At 37.5% G+C, this 14,053-nt stretch overlaps 2 protein-coding genes across 4 annotated transcripts; both read left to right on the top strand.

Moving 5' to 3' along the window:
- Positions 1–4,325: 4,325 nt before the first annotated feature.
- Positions 4,326–5,760, top strand: LOC117632560 (glycosyltransferase BC10-like). Its single transcript, XM_034366079.1, has one exon. The coding sequence runs from the start codon at positions 4,367–4,369 to the stop codon at positions 5,480–5,482; it is 1,116 nt and encodes a 371-aa protein (XP_034221970.1). The 5' UTR covers positions 4,326–4,366; the 3' UTR covers positions 5,483–5,760.
- A 4,858-nt stretch (positions 5,761–10,618) lies between these two features.
- On the top strand, positions 10,619–13,732 carry LOC117629686 (regulatory protein RecX). Of its 3 annotated transcripts, XM_034362257.1 has the most exons (7): positions 10,650–10,781; positions 11,109–11,398; positions 11,608–11,782; positions 12,008–12,100; positions 12,728–12,815; positions 12,933–12,972; positions 13,131–13,247. In XM_034362257.1, the coding sequence occupies exons 1-6, from the start codon at positions 10,708–10,710 to the stop codon at positions 12,939–12,941; spliced, it is 729 nt and encodes a 242-aa protein (XP_034218148.1). In that variant the 5' UTR covers positions 10,650–10,707; the 3' UTR covers positions 12,942–12,972; positions 13,131–13,247. The 3 variants fall into 3 exon arrangements, with proteins under 3 accessions (XP_034218146.1, XP_034218148.1, XP_034218147.1); XM_034362255.1 differs by lacking the exon at positions 12,933–12,972 and having other exon boundaries at positions 10,619–10,781; positions 13,131–13,732; XM_034362256.1 differs by lacking the exons at positions 12,008–12,100; positions 12,933–12,972 and having other exon boundaries at positions 13,131–13,732.
- Positions 13,733–14,053: the final 321 nt, after the last annotated feature.

The raw sequence follows: 14,053 nt of genomic DNA, 5'->3' as shown, positions 1-14,053 counted from the left end.
CTCTAGCCCAAACTCGCTTAACTTCAAAATTCCTATGACTCCGAAGCCTATGAGCTCCCAAAAGGCCTCGTACTAGATAGATGTGGGCATGTACATATAAGGCACATCACCCCCTCTCCGTTGGTCGATATGAGATGTTACAATCCACCTTCTTAGGGGCTCGATGTCCTTGTCGGCACACTTGCACCACATGATAGAGTGGCTCTGATACCAAATTGTCACATCCCAGGATCGGCTCCGTCGTAGCATGATATTGTCCGCTTTGGCCCCCTATTTGCCTTCACGGTTTTATTTCTGGGAACTCACGAGCAATTTCCCAATGGATTACCCATCTTGGGATTGTTCTAGCCCAAACTCGCTTAACTTTGGAGTTTCTATGACTCCGAAGTCAGTGAGCTCCCAAAAGGCCTTGTACTAAATGGAGGTAGGCATGTACATATAAGGTACATCACCCCCTCTCCTTTGGTCAATGTAGGATGTTACACGGCTCCTTTGTGGAAGACTCAATGACTGAATTTGACAATTTGATGTCCAACTTTGAATGAGTGTCCGAGTAAAGTCTAACAAAATAACTGAGAGAAGTGATAAGACTTCCATTTTATATATGAAGGTTTAGAGGTTTTTAGGAGTTTAGGATTTAGGGACGAAATTGGGAGCTTTTTTTAGACGAAAATGGAGTTTATGAAATTAGTTGTGCTTGGCTGTTGGCCTCAAAATTTTGGATTCTAGTTTTTCTCTGAAAAATGTTGTCATTAGTTAGTTAGTTTGTTTCTGCTAAGAATTCCTTTTTCTCCAAATTGTTTCATTGATGCTCATGCTTCTTCATTTTTCCTGTTTCATTTTATTTTTATTTTTAGGAGGGTTATATATTTAATCCTTTTTTCAATATTTATATAAACTTTTGTTTTGATCAGAGGGGAAGGCACGTGCTGATGTGTAGAGGAGATATATTTTTGCATTCATTCAAGATACAGATCGACAAGATCACTACACTAATTGTAAGAATCTATTTGGTTAGAGTATACAACTAACTATTTTTCGCCAATCTGCTAATTAATTGGGGTGTTAATCTCTCTCTCTCTCTTTCTCTCTTTCTCTCCCTCCCTCCCAATGAATAAGCTGCTTTTGCTTTGTTACAAATGTAGTTTATGCCTTTTTGGAAGCCGTCACGGATCTCCTGAAAGTGCGCAAGAGCCACAACATGGTCGCATCAACCAAATGCCTTTCGAGGCGATTCAGAGTTTCCCTAAGGGAGTCACACTCCCTCTCCATAAGGTAATAACTTGTTCAGAGATCATCCCTGATCGAGTATGAAGGGCCAAAAACGAAATAAGCCACCAACCATAGTAGTTTGGGATCATTTGTTAATGAGGTACATAGTAACGTGGGGATTCAACTCTTTGTTAAACCGCATCAATTACATACTCTTGTTTTGCGGATTTACGAATAAGTCAGCTTATTGGTTTAGTCAAACTTAACAGAGGGGCAGGAAATTCGAAGGAATGTAGTAATTTATTTTCCCCTCTACTAGTGAAGTGGCGAGGGGAAAAACTGGGGAAATGTGTGAGCAAATAAATTTGGTACTGATCTGCCACGTCATGGTATTGGATTCAGGCGCAATTGATGTGGGGGATGCGTATTAACCAAACACGAATTCGGATGTGCACCGCCTAACGTGAGTTCAAATACGCATTAACTCAATACAAGTTTGGATGTGCACCACCAAACAACATGGGTTTGGATGCGCACAACCCAACGATATAGGTTCAGATGCACACAACCCCACAACATGGGTTTCGATATGCAAAGCCCAACAACTTGGATTCCGATGTGCACAACCCAAAAACACAGGTTAGATTGCGTCACGGCCCACTAAATTAGATGAACATCATCATACATATGATCTACCTAATGCGACTTAGCTGACAGTTCATTCTATTGCCAATATTTTCACGACCGCATGAATTGCGGAACAAGACAAATATAGAGGGTTGATCTGGCATAACTCTCACTGACGTGAAAATGGTGAACATGGGCATATGATATGCAAAGTAGAGCTTGCATCCTAAGGCTTTTGCCAGTTATAAAAGGGAGGCTTTACATCTAGATCGAGAGATGCGATTTCGAATTAACTCGTACACTTAAATACATACAAAAACTAACTTAAGTGTCAGACTAACTCTTGCAAGTACCCCACCCTCTCTCATTCGATTTTGGAGGAGTGTTGTTTGGAGATTTCATTCACTTATCGTGTGTGCGAAGTAAAGGCGAGAACCTATGGAAGATATTCTTACTGTAAGAATTTCTGCTCCAACATACCGCTTTGCGAAAACCAAGGTATAAAATATCGATGTTATCGGAAATATCGGTAGTCCAAAAATATGGAAATTTCGATGGAAATATCGGGATATTATCGATATCGATAAAAATGGAATAAAAACCACGGAAATTGTAAGAAAAACTTGGAAATTTTTATTGAAACTTTGGAGAATGTTTATTTAGTCAATTATCTATGAGTTTATCACAAAAAAATTAGAAGGAAATGCATTGCATGATGGATTTAACTAATTTAAGTTGATTATACAGTAAGCGGGCAAACACTATGAATGTAAAAAATATATAATAATTAATGAAAAAAATTAAATACACCGTAATTATTTATATATAATAATTTACTATAATATTTTACACTTTATACATTGCATGGTAAGATACATGAGTGACTTAGTACCACATAGAGTTCCTACGAGGTTCAAATTTTTCACTATCTTAATCATCTCTATGTGTAGAATAAGTGTATTGTGAAGAGTAGTCATCAAATGATAAATCCCCAAAATAGTTTTGCATGTAATTGTTAACATACCACCCATATAAATATAAATATTTAGCATATTATCACAAAAACATAAGTGATATGGTGTTTAAGGTGTTGGAGGAGTAAAATGGGAGGGGTTCATATCCCCTTTGTGCTTTTTTCTCCCCTTTTTCCCTTTTTTTTTTAAAAAACTTTTTTTTTTCCTTCACATCGATATTTTCGATATTTTCGATATTTTAGCGATATTACACCGATATTTTGACAAAATATTGCTGAAATGTGAGCTAAATTATCGACATCGATATTTTCCGATATTATCGTCGATATTGTCGATATTTATACGATATGTACATGGATATGTTCCGAAATATCCGTGATTCAAAAAAACCGAAATATCCTCGATATTTCCTCGATATTATCGATATTTCAGACTATGGCGAAAACCATTCATGCGTATTCTGCATTGTTTCCTTGCTTCATAAAACAGTCGCTGACTTTAAGCTTTCCGAGAATTTAAAATTGTGAAAATAAAAGGAAAAAACACTTCTTCTTTTTCTTTTGCTGTAATTTTTTTTAATAAAAAAATAGAAATATGTTTATAGCCTTTTATTCTTAAGGAATAATATATCTCTAATACCCAACGATTCAAAAAATACACGAAGAGAAAATGAGAGAGAACATGAGGAAATAAGGGTTTCGGGAATTTGGGAATTGGAATAAATGCAAAAGGAAAAAGAAGAAATTGAGACAATCAAGTTATGTAGGCTAGAAAATCAATCAACATTTGTGCTAGTGCCATTTTCTTAGAAGCTTTGTTAGATGCGTTTGGAGTTTCACCCATACAATTGCTGATGCAAATTTTTTTTTTTTCTCTACGTTCCTATTGAAGAAAAGTTTAACAATAATCTTCATGCACTTCTCTTCAATAGGAACGTAGAGAAACAAAAAATTTGATTAAAGAATAACAATTTTGAATTTTTTAATATAAAAATAATTATTCGAAATTAATTATAAAATAAATAGAGAATGTGGGGACAGATGTCAAGACAATAGTGCGTTAACCCAAATGCAACGTGTGATGTGAGTGAGTGAGTTGCTAAATATTAAAAAATAATAATAATAATAATAAAAACCGCTAGCGGACTAGGCGCTAGATTTGACGACCACGTGTTTTCTGCTCCAGATAACATTCACAGTACCTGACCCAAACAAAAAAATATTTTTTTAAAATAATCTCAACATACCTTCTATACCAAGCAACATACTTAAAGTAATTTTTATTTATATTTTTGGTAAAAAAATTAATACCTCTTCACCAACCAGGTTATTTAGCATTAAATCCCCTTTATATCCTCCAAACAAAAGACAACAAATTATTTCTAAAATAAGTTAAAAAGTAATTTAAAAAGCGCTTTTAGGTTGTCATCAATCTTATCCCCGCCGTAAATCACCATGCTCCTCATCTTCTTCCACCAAATCTCACTCTCCATTTTCCACTAAAAATACCAGTCACTGTCTCTCTCTCTCTCTCTCTCTCTCAACCACAAAACCATGCTCTCCCCAACGCCATTTTCTCTCATCTGCGCCTTTCTTCTCTGTTTGCCTCTCACCATAATCTTCACCATCACAAGCCCAACCACCACCATCCCCACCCAAATCCCCCAATCCCTAAAACTCACCAAAACCTACCAAAAAATCAACCTAATTTCACCGCCAAAATCCCTCCCATTAGATGACGACTCGCTCTTCCACCTCGCCACCCGTGTCAAGTCTCGCCCGCCTTGCTCCGATCGTCCCAAAATCGCCTTCCTCTTCCTAACCACCACCCCTCTTCCCTTCTCCCCTCTCTGGGAATGCTTCTTCAACCAAACCCCCAAAACCCATTTCTCTATATATGTCCACGCTGACCCGAGATTCCCCTACGACCCACCGTTTTCTGGCGTCTTCGCCCACCGGGTCATCCACTCCCAGCCCGCCCAGCGATTCACCTCCACTCTCATCTCGGCGACTCGTCGTTTGCTCGCCCACGCCCTCCTCGATGACCCCAAGAACGCCATGTTCGCGCTTCTCTCTCCTTCTTGTATCCCCATCCGGTCCTTCAACTTCACGTACCAAACCCTCGCTCGATCGAAGAAGAGCTTCATCGAGATTTTAGACAACGAGATCGGGGCGTACGACAGGTGGGCGGCCCGTGGGGAGGACGCGATGCTGCCACAGGTGAAGCTGGAGGAGTTTCGAATCGGGTCCCAATTCTGGATCCTGAAGCGGAAGCATGCGAGGGTGGTTGTGGGTGACCACCAGCTCTGGTCCAAGTTCAAGCTACCGTGCCAGCGTTGGGACACGTGTTACCCTGAGGAAAATTACTTTCCTACCTTCCTGAACATGAGAGAACCGGGCGGGTGTGTGCCCGCTACCCTCACGCACGTGGACTGGCGCGGGAGATTCGATGGCCACCCCCGCACGTATCAGGCCTCCGACTTGGGGCCCCATTTGATCACCACCTTGAGAAACGACAGGCCGAAATACGGTGACGAGAAGGAGAGCGGCAACGGCTCTGATTGGTCTTTGACAGAACGGCGGGACCCATTTCTGTTCGCAAGGAAGTTCCCGCAGGATGCGATTGGACCGTTGATGAGTATGGCCAATGACGTCATCTTCAAGGATTAAGATGCGATGGCATATTTAGGATTTTTTTTTTTTTTGGTTTGTAATTTAAAAATGAATTTATTAACAAAAAGGAAAAAAAACAAAACAAAACCGGGACAAACCCGGTGGGTTTGAGCAGCAAAATGTATATATTTTTCATTTATTGTTTTTTGGGGTGAGTTTCTTGGTTTTTCCAAAGTGGAAAAACGTGTTTGGTTAAGCCTAAGAGGTGCAATGTCTCTTTTTAGACTTTTATGAGTGGTAGTGTTTTGGCTTTATAGATTCTCCTACGGCCGAACTAAGCGATTGTCAATGATCAAAAGCTTTGCCCTTTAACAAACTTAAAAGGACCTTAATGTTTTGTTTTCGTGGGAATTGACTAACTTTGGCTCTTTTTTCTTATGTAGTTGACGCATGTTTTAATGTCTGCCATTCATCGTGTCACGCGACATAATAGATGTCATGTATTGGGTAGCGGCGTAGTCGGGCCTAGGCCAAAAGTCATCATGTCCTCCCTCCCCATCCAAAAATTTTCATTATCTCAATAGCCAAAAAGGATTGTATAATTAAATTGTGTGTTTCACATTTTCACCCATAAACATTAAAGTTTTGGCTCTAACTTTCTACATGTCATACATCATTTTTGTTATGTAGGATTTTAGGTAGGAAAAGGTAAAGGGGAAAAATGATGTGTCACATGGCTAGGAAAGGAAATGAGGTAGGTGGAAGGTACCTGGTAAATCTAGGCAGGGAAATTGCATGTATTTACATCAGGGTTGGTAAAAAGGTATTAACTTTTTACCAAAAATATAAATAAAAATTACTTTAAGTATGTTGCTTGGTATAGTAGGGTATATTGAGATTATTTTAAAAAAATATTTTTTTGTTTGGGTCAGGTACTATGAATGTTATCTAGAGCAGAAAACACGTGGTCGTCAAATCTAGCACCTAGTCCGCTAACGGCTTTAATTTTATTTATTTATTTATATTTAGCAACTCACTCACTCACATCACACGTTGCATTTGGGCTAACGCACTATTGTCTTGACATCTGTCCCCACATTCTCTTTTTATTTTATAATCAATTTCGAATAATTATTTTTTAATCAATTTCGAATAATTATTTTTATAATACAAAATTCAAAATAGTTATTCTTTAATCAAATTTTTTTTTTCTCTACGTCCCTATTGAAGAGAAGTGCATAAAGATTATTTTTAAAATCATCGGCCCGTGGAGTTTTTATGATGGTAATAGATAAAGGGGAATGCTAGCAACCTTCTCTCTAACCTTCTTTTTTGGACCTTCTCCATTTAACTCATGACATGTGTCACTTTCCTTATACTTAAAACGATGTTATTAATGTACCACATAAACCAATTTTTATTTTCCAAGTTTACTCTTATTAAATATATTGAATTTTTTTTTTTTACAAGAAATTAGTCTTTTTATATATATATATATATATATAAATATAATTTTTTTATAATCGAAAGCGGTAGTATTTATTGATGAAAGACCGTAACAAGTACAAAAAATGGGCTAAGCCATCGGGGATTAGGCGAGTGTCTCTCTACACCAATGGGCTCGGACGTCGGGCTAACAAGTAGCCGTACCCGCTCAACCGCAAGCAGGAGCAGGGGCCTTGCCTCCGTTAAAGTGCCCCCTCGTCCCCCTTCGACCATGCCTGGAAAAACTCCTAGTTACAAACTTCATTTCTTGTCACCTTTTTTACTTTGAATGTGTTTAATGTCCATTTTTGTTTCTTCTAGAAAACAGATTTTGCTTCTTTTACTATTGTCCGTTTAATACTTCAAAAAAAAAAAAATTTACTATTGTCCATTTAATCTTTTGCTTCTTTTGCTTCTTTTCATTTATGTTTATTGCTCTTTTTTTTTCTTTTTGCTTATTTTGCTTCTTATAATATTTATGTTATGTTTATTGTTATTTATGTTTTACTGTTTTGTTTTGTTTTCTTCTGATATGTTATTGTTATTAATATTTATGTTTATTGTCATTTTTTTTGTGGAAAAAAAAAAAAACAAACGTTCTCTTTGAAAAAAAAGAAGAAGACACTTTTAAAAATAAATAAATAAAATCATCATTTTTTTTATTTATATATGTTTTAATAAGGTGGTAATAAAGTTATAAAAAAACCAATACATTCAATAAGGATAAATTGCAAAACAAAAATGAGCTTGTGTGATGCATTATATATATATATATATATATATATATTTTTTTTTAAGTGTAAGGATAATGACACATTTTATGTGGAAAATGGAGAAGGTCCAAAAGAGAAGGTTGCTAGCATTCCCCATTTGGATTGGCCCCTTTTGGGTGACAATCAATACAAACAAAAAAACGTCTGATCTCCTCGAGATTGTCTGGTTATACGAAATCACCTTTTTCTCAATACCTCTCTCTCTCTCTCTCTCTCTCTCTCTCTCTTAATGTCTTTGATATTGAGCATGCTTTGGGCTTATCATTTATCTATAGTGCTATTGGTCTTTCCCTTGCTAGCTCTTTGATTTATTTTTTTAGATTGCTTAATCCTCTTAATTCAGCAATTTTAGGGGTTTTAGACTAGCTCCTAGGTTTTTTAAGCTCAAGCTCTCAAGATTTACCTTTTTGAATTATCTTTCTTGCATGCATTGGTTTTTCCTACTTAATGCTAATCATTACTCTCAGGTGTGCTAGCCTATGTATTTGGATTGCTTGAACTTTTCTGGTACCAATGCTAAGTGTCTTATGCTTACTACTAGTGCTTAGTCTTATTGTATATTTGTTCCCCAAATAAGTGCTCAATTGTTTGCCAATGCGTCCAAAGGGAAAGCGAGCTCCTCCCACTCTCCTTCTGTGTTAACAAAAGGAGGTTTATGTTTAGAATGGAAAAATCTGAGACTAGGATTGTTGATGCGAAAAAGTGGTTCGGCACGTGTTTCGCCCAACTTAGTGATATTATGTCTTTGGAAGGTATCTGCCTTCGGAAGAGCAAGTACCTGCAAAAGGACACGTTCGGTAAGACCTTGGGGTACCGATGCGGTACCGGCCGAAAGCTCTCCGATGCTTAAGTAAGTACGGTTTTAGTAAGATTAGATGACAGGTCAAGTGGCAGTATACCGTAGGTTTGTCTCTCTTCTCCTTTTGAGGATAGGGGTCGTCTTATATAGGCTTTGGGAGGCGTGCACTATGCTCATATTTCCGATGTGGGACTGTAGGAGCGGATTGTGAGCATGACACGTATCCTGTCGCCAAAGAGTCAAAATGTATGGCTTCGGCAGGCCACATGCCGAAGGATTTCTGTGATAAATATTGATCCTGTCCACGTGTTCGATGGTCATAGGCCGTTTATTTTCGGTATAAACAAGGATCACTGCAACTGCTCTTGCTTCTAGTGTCTAAGGGCATTATAAGAATTTTTGTCTTGTGGGGAAGGTGTTTAGGAAGTATGTCCCGGTAGAATTATTCGAAATAGGTTTAGAAATGATTAGAAGAGAATGCAAGGAGATTTTCTCTATTGACCACATGAGCAGAGAGTGGTTTAAAGTTGAGTTTACAGATGAGGTGGAAATTGAGTATGTTCTCGAGAACCGTCCGTGGTTTGTTCAGGGCTTAATCTTTGCCCTGAAGAGATGGACCCTTGAGTTCTCACCCTTTTATGCCACTGTGGACTTCATTGTGTGCTGGGTAAGAATTCCATTTCTTCCCCTTCAATTTAGAGATGAAGCAGTCCTACATTATTGGTGACCCTCTCAGTGTTGACCAGAATTTTCTTACTCGAAGCCATGGGATGTTTGTTAGTCTGTGTGACACTTGACTTGACCAAACCCTTGAAAAGAGTCTTGGTGTTTGGGGAGGAGAATGACGAGATAAGGAGCTTCATTAGCTATGAAACCTTATTTGAGATCTGTTTTTACTGTGGTTATAAAAAAAAAGGTGAAGAGCATATTTGTCATGTTTAGGTGATCAATATGAATTTCCTACAAATGGAGAGACTCCCTCATGAACCCAACTTCTTCCCTGCTGACTTGGTGATTGATGAGGAGGTCCAGAGTCAGTTGAGGGATGATGTTATCTTGGTGTTCCCCCAGCCCAATGTGATTACTGGAGTGGATAATGCTACTCAGAGAAGGAGGCCTCTGTTATGAATCAAGAGGAAGAGTATGATCCTGAGTGGAATGTGGTGAGAAATAGGAAAGCGAAAGCCAAAGCTGGCATAAGAGACGGGAAAACTTTCAAGGAGACTGCTAAAGGTGTTAAAATTGGAGGTATGAGTGAAGGGTCTGTGAGGCCTGCTGCTGCTATGGATGTTCATTCTCTAAATGCAAGGGGGAAAGCTGTGCTTGAGAAGACTAGTTTGAGTCAAGATGCTGCTAGTAAGAATCAGCTTATGGCTTATAAGAGCCCTAAGAAAAGAACTCTAGAAGAAGTTGAGGAGCATGAAGAAGAATCTGATCCCACTTCTTTTCTTTATATGTTTTGTTATTTTATTAACTTGTAATTCAGCAAGCTGAATTCGGAATGCAAATTAACACACACACACACACAAAAGAGTCCATAGCTTCAATTGGTAAAAAAGAATGCCTTTTCTAAATGATCAAATGATATTATTATTATTTTTTGGATGAAAAAATGCATATTCAATTTTGATTGGCTATTACGTTGTATTATGCGCTTGTTATATACAAGTGTATATTTACTATTATGTATAAAATCTAATTTCCCCATGAACTATACAAAATTGGTCTATGTATCCTCACTGTCAGATTCCTAAGACTTCCATTCAAGATGCCGTCAAATAAAATTATGAATTCAACGACTAACTCATTTTTGATGGTCTCTTAGTCATTTCACATCATATTCTTTATAAAAAGTGGGCCATAAATATCATTTTGAAAAGTCACGTGGCCATAAATATCATTTTGACTCAATTATGAGTCGGGGATCCTGTGTCCTTTAGTCTTGTGTCATCGGTCTCAGGTATGGGTTCCGGTTCCATAGTCCGGCGAGAAAATGGAACTTGAGCTGGGCCTAAATTAGTCACTATAAATTACGTTTGGACTGAAGTCGATCTTGGAACGGGTTATTTGGGCTTCAGAGTTATAGTGAGAATTAAGCCCACAAAGCAAAACCCATCCTGTTGTCCGCGCCCGTTTCATCTATACTGTAAATCACGCGCCAATTGAATCTAAAACCCTACGCCATACAAATTGGGGCTTTTCTTCCTCGCAGAAAATTAACAGATATGGCAATTCACGCTGGAATTCTCTGCTTGAAAACTCAATTTCAGTTGCCCTGTCGAGTGTTCGTCATGTCCTGGTGAGAAATTCTCACACTTTATAATGTTTCTATCTTTAGTATGGTTCCCGAGAAAATGAAGGAAAAAAAAAAAGTTATTTTCTTTTTACCGTTAATTTTGAAATTTTAAATAACAAAACCCCAAATTTGTTAACAAGTTGAGCGACTGGGACTCTTGATTCTCATGATTCAAACACTGAATGATTGAATTGTCCACTTTTCTTCTATTTCCTATGTTTTCTCATGAACCAAACAGAAAATTCAGCTCAGAAACTGAGTAACTGATCGTTCAAAGTTCTTGGTGATTTGTTACCTTGTCTTACTTAATACTAAATCTGTCATTTGTAGGGCTAGGGAGAAAATTGCAATCAAGTGCTTGAAAAGCAGAGAACACAGTTCGTCGGTTCCCGTTAGGTACATTCCCAAGAAATCTTCTCAAGTTAAAAAGTCGGAGAATTATCAGCAGACAAAGGTTTCTGAACAAAAGAAGTCCCGTGAATTTCTGGATGCGGGTGCATTGAAGAGTGAGGTTAAACAATGTGGAAGAGGTGTGCAGAAAAATAGGGGCTTCGATGAGAAGCCTCAGAATCAAAATCACGTTTCCTACAAGAACTACTTGTTTAATGATGTTGAGAAAGGTATTCTAAGTTTACTTGAATAAATAAAAAAACAAATTGATTGTGTAACATACAAACATAGCTTAACATACAAACATAGCTTTAATGACATGATTGCACTTAACCCTGGCAATTGTAGCTTCTTGTTATCGTGTCTGTTTAGTTGTGGAGTTTTATTTTAGGCTTTGTTTATACACAAAACTGAAGCCATTTTCTTGAAAACATTATAGCATCTCCAGAGTTGGAAGATCAGATTGATCATCTTTCGGGGGATGTAGGCTATGAACTCATGGAAGAACCTGAGGAGGTTTTTGAAGAGTTAAATACTCATCAAGTGAAAAAATGTTATGAAAAGGATGTATTGCATGATGCTGAGAAAGTGGCAATAAAATTACTTGCAACCAGGTTAGAATTTCCATAACTTCATAGAACTGCTTGGTGTAGTGCTGCTAGAATGTCTGAGGGCAGAAATTCTTCTGAGGTACATTGTCAAGATACCTTTGGATAGCAGTTTGAGGGTTTGAGTGTGTGCGTTCCTGGAGCGAAGATGCTATAGAAGTTTGAAAATAAGGATGTTTACCTGTGAATAAAGAAGAAAAAATTTGTTTAAGAAGTTCTTTTTCTTTGTAGGGCTTTCACAGCAGTTGAACTGAGAAAGAAATTACATGGCAAGAACTTTTCTCTAGATACTGTTGAGGCAGTAATAAATGACTTCATTAGCAGGTACATTTCTAGTCGTGAGAATGTCTTGTGTTGAGAGTGTTCATCAGCCAATTATATGGAAATAACCATGTTTGAAAACTCCACATGCTTGGGTAATTATGCCACAATGATCTTAGAAACTGGTTCTACATGCAAGTTGTAAGACTGATTCAGTTACCACTCAAAAAGCACAAGAAAAATGGATTACAGAGATCTGGAAGTATTTTTTACAATTCTATAAAAAAAATTGTGGCCCTAAACTTAAAGTCTGGTAGACCATAGTGAATTAGTTTTGCTGGCTAACAATCGTGTCAATGGTTATTGTCAATTTTCAGATCTCATTAGCAAGAGGTTGAAACTTTTCAAGTGTAACACCACAGGGGATTTCTCAGTACCTGGATATCCCTTCCTATTCTTTTCTTTTCTTAGGTCTTTCAAAGCACCCGAGTAACACCTTTTTTCTTTTTTTGGATCAGTCATTATTGAATGTTTGGTATTGTGTTCTTTTGTGCGCATGTGAACTGTTCTCCAACTATTTCTTTACTTTTTTACTGTAGTTATATTGTCATTTTCAGAAGTGAATTCCAAAGTTTCATACTATATTATATATGATATGACATCTTTTGTGACCCTTTAAGTTTATTGTAGAGGCCTAATCAATGATAGCTTGTATGCGGAAGCATTTTCTCGTTCTAGATGGTCTTCCTCAAGTTGGGGACCAAGGCGGATAAAGCAAGTAAGCCATACTATTTTTCAGCATAATAGAAATTTGGTAGATTGAGATGACTATTATTAGATTGAAATGTTGAAGGACTGAGATTGTCATGTTAATCCTTGTTTTTCCACGGTGCAGCCTGATTAAAGAAAGAGTAGCCGTGTTGATATTACACTAGGTAGTCAGCTCTTGTTGGAGTCTTTATTTGTTTTAAAAATCTGATCTAGAGCAATAAGAAAGAATGAAACAAGTCAAGATAAATGTTAGTATCGACTATCCAAATTAGCAAGGGTGAAATGTCTGTTTTTATGTAATGAAGCATTGTTGTTGGATCAGGCACTTTTCAGCAAGGGAGTGAGTAAACTTGATGCTGAGAATGCAATTAAATTGGTTTTTGAGGAGGGAGAATCAGATAATGATCAGAAGTTAGTTCATGGCCTGTCAAAGCTCTCAATGGATAATTTACTTGTTCAGGCCTCAAAGCAGTGGCTTCGAGGTCAAGAAGTGCCTAAAGAGACAAGGAAATCAAGGATTGTTCGTTGGCTTCAGTATCGTGGATTCAACTGGGATGTTATTGGCTTCGTATTAAAGAAGTTAGAATCTCAGTACCCACCCTAGTCCATAACCATCAACTGAAATGTTGTGTAGTATGGACAGGGTTTGGGTCGATAACATCACTTGCTGCTGTGGCTAGAAAATTACTCACTTTAGCCCTTACCAGTACCGGACATAATGTTACGTTTGCCTACCATACCACCACCTAGTTTAGGTGGGGCGAAGTCTACTTTAATGACAACATAGCTAGAAGACGAGCAAGAAGTGGCACCATTTAGCTGTTTTTGATAGGAAACACCATTTTGTGGCTGAAAATGGACTCTTTTGTATTCATGTATTGTTTATATTTACCTCAATGAAATTTTGTTGTTTGTGTTGCTGTATTTGAAAATAATTACCTCTAATCAACCTGCGATAGTAAGATCACAAGCTTCACTTTGCATGTGTTTGTTTGTATTGTCCATACTCACTGTAAGAACCGTTAGATTTGTTTCGATATTTTAGGGTGTTTTTGGACCTCTTAAGAAAGTACTTAAACTTAGATCTCCGCAGTATGCTCATAAAGTGGATGCAAATCCATGTGCAGCTGTAATGTTATGGAACAGTTTACTTGGTTTGTGTATTACATATCTGTACAGGTATAAATAATGATCCTGCTTTTCTACATGTGCTTTCTGATAATGAAAGATGAAGTCTTCTAATCC

The sequence above is a fragment of the Prunus dulcis genome, chromosome 6 (assembly GCF_902201215.1).
Source record: "Prunus dulcis chromosome 6, ALMONDv2, whole genome shotgun sequence".
Classification (NCBI taxonomy): Eukaryota; Viridiplantae; Streptophyta; class Magnoliopsida; order Rosales; family Rosaceae; genus Prunus; species Prunus dulcis.
The sequence above is the reverse complement of the archived record's forward strand: the minus strand, read 5'-3'. Positions and strand labels throughout refer to the sequence as shown.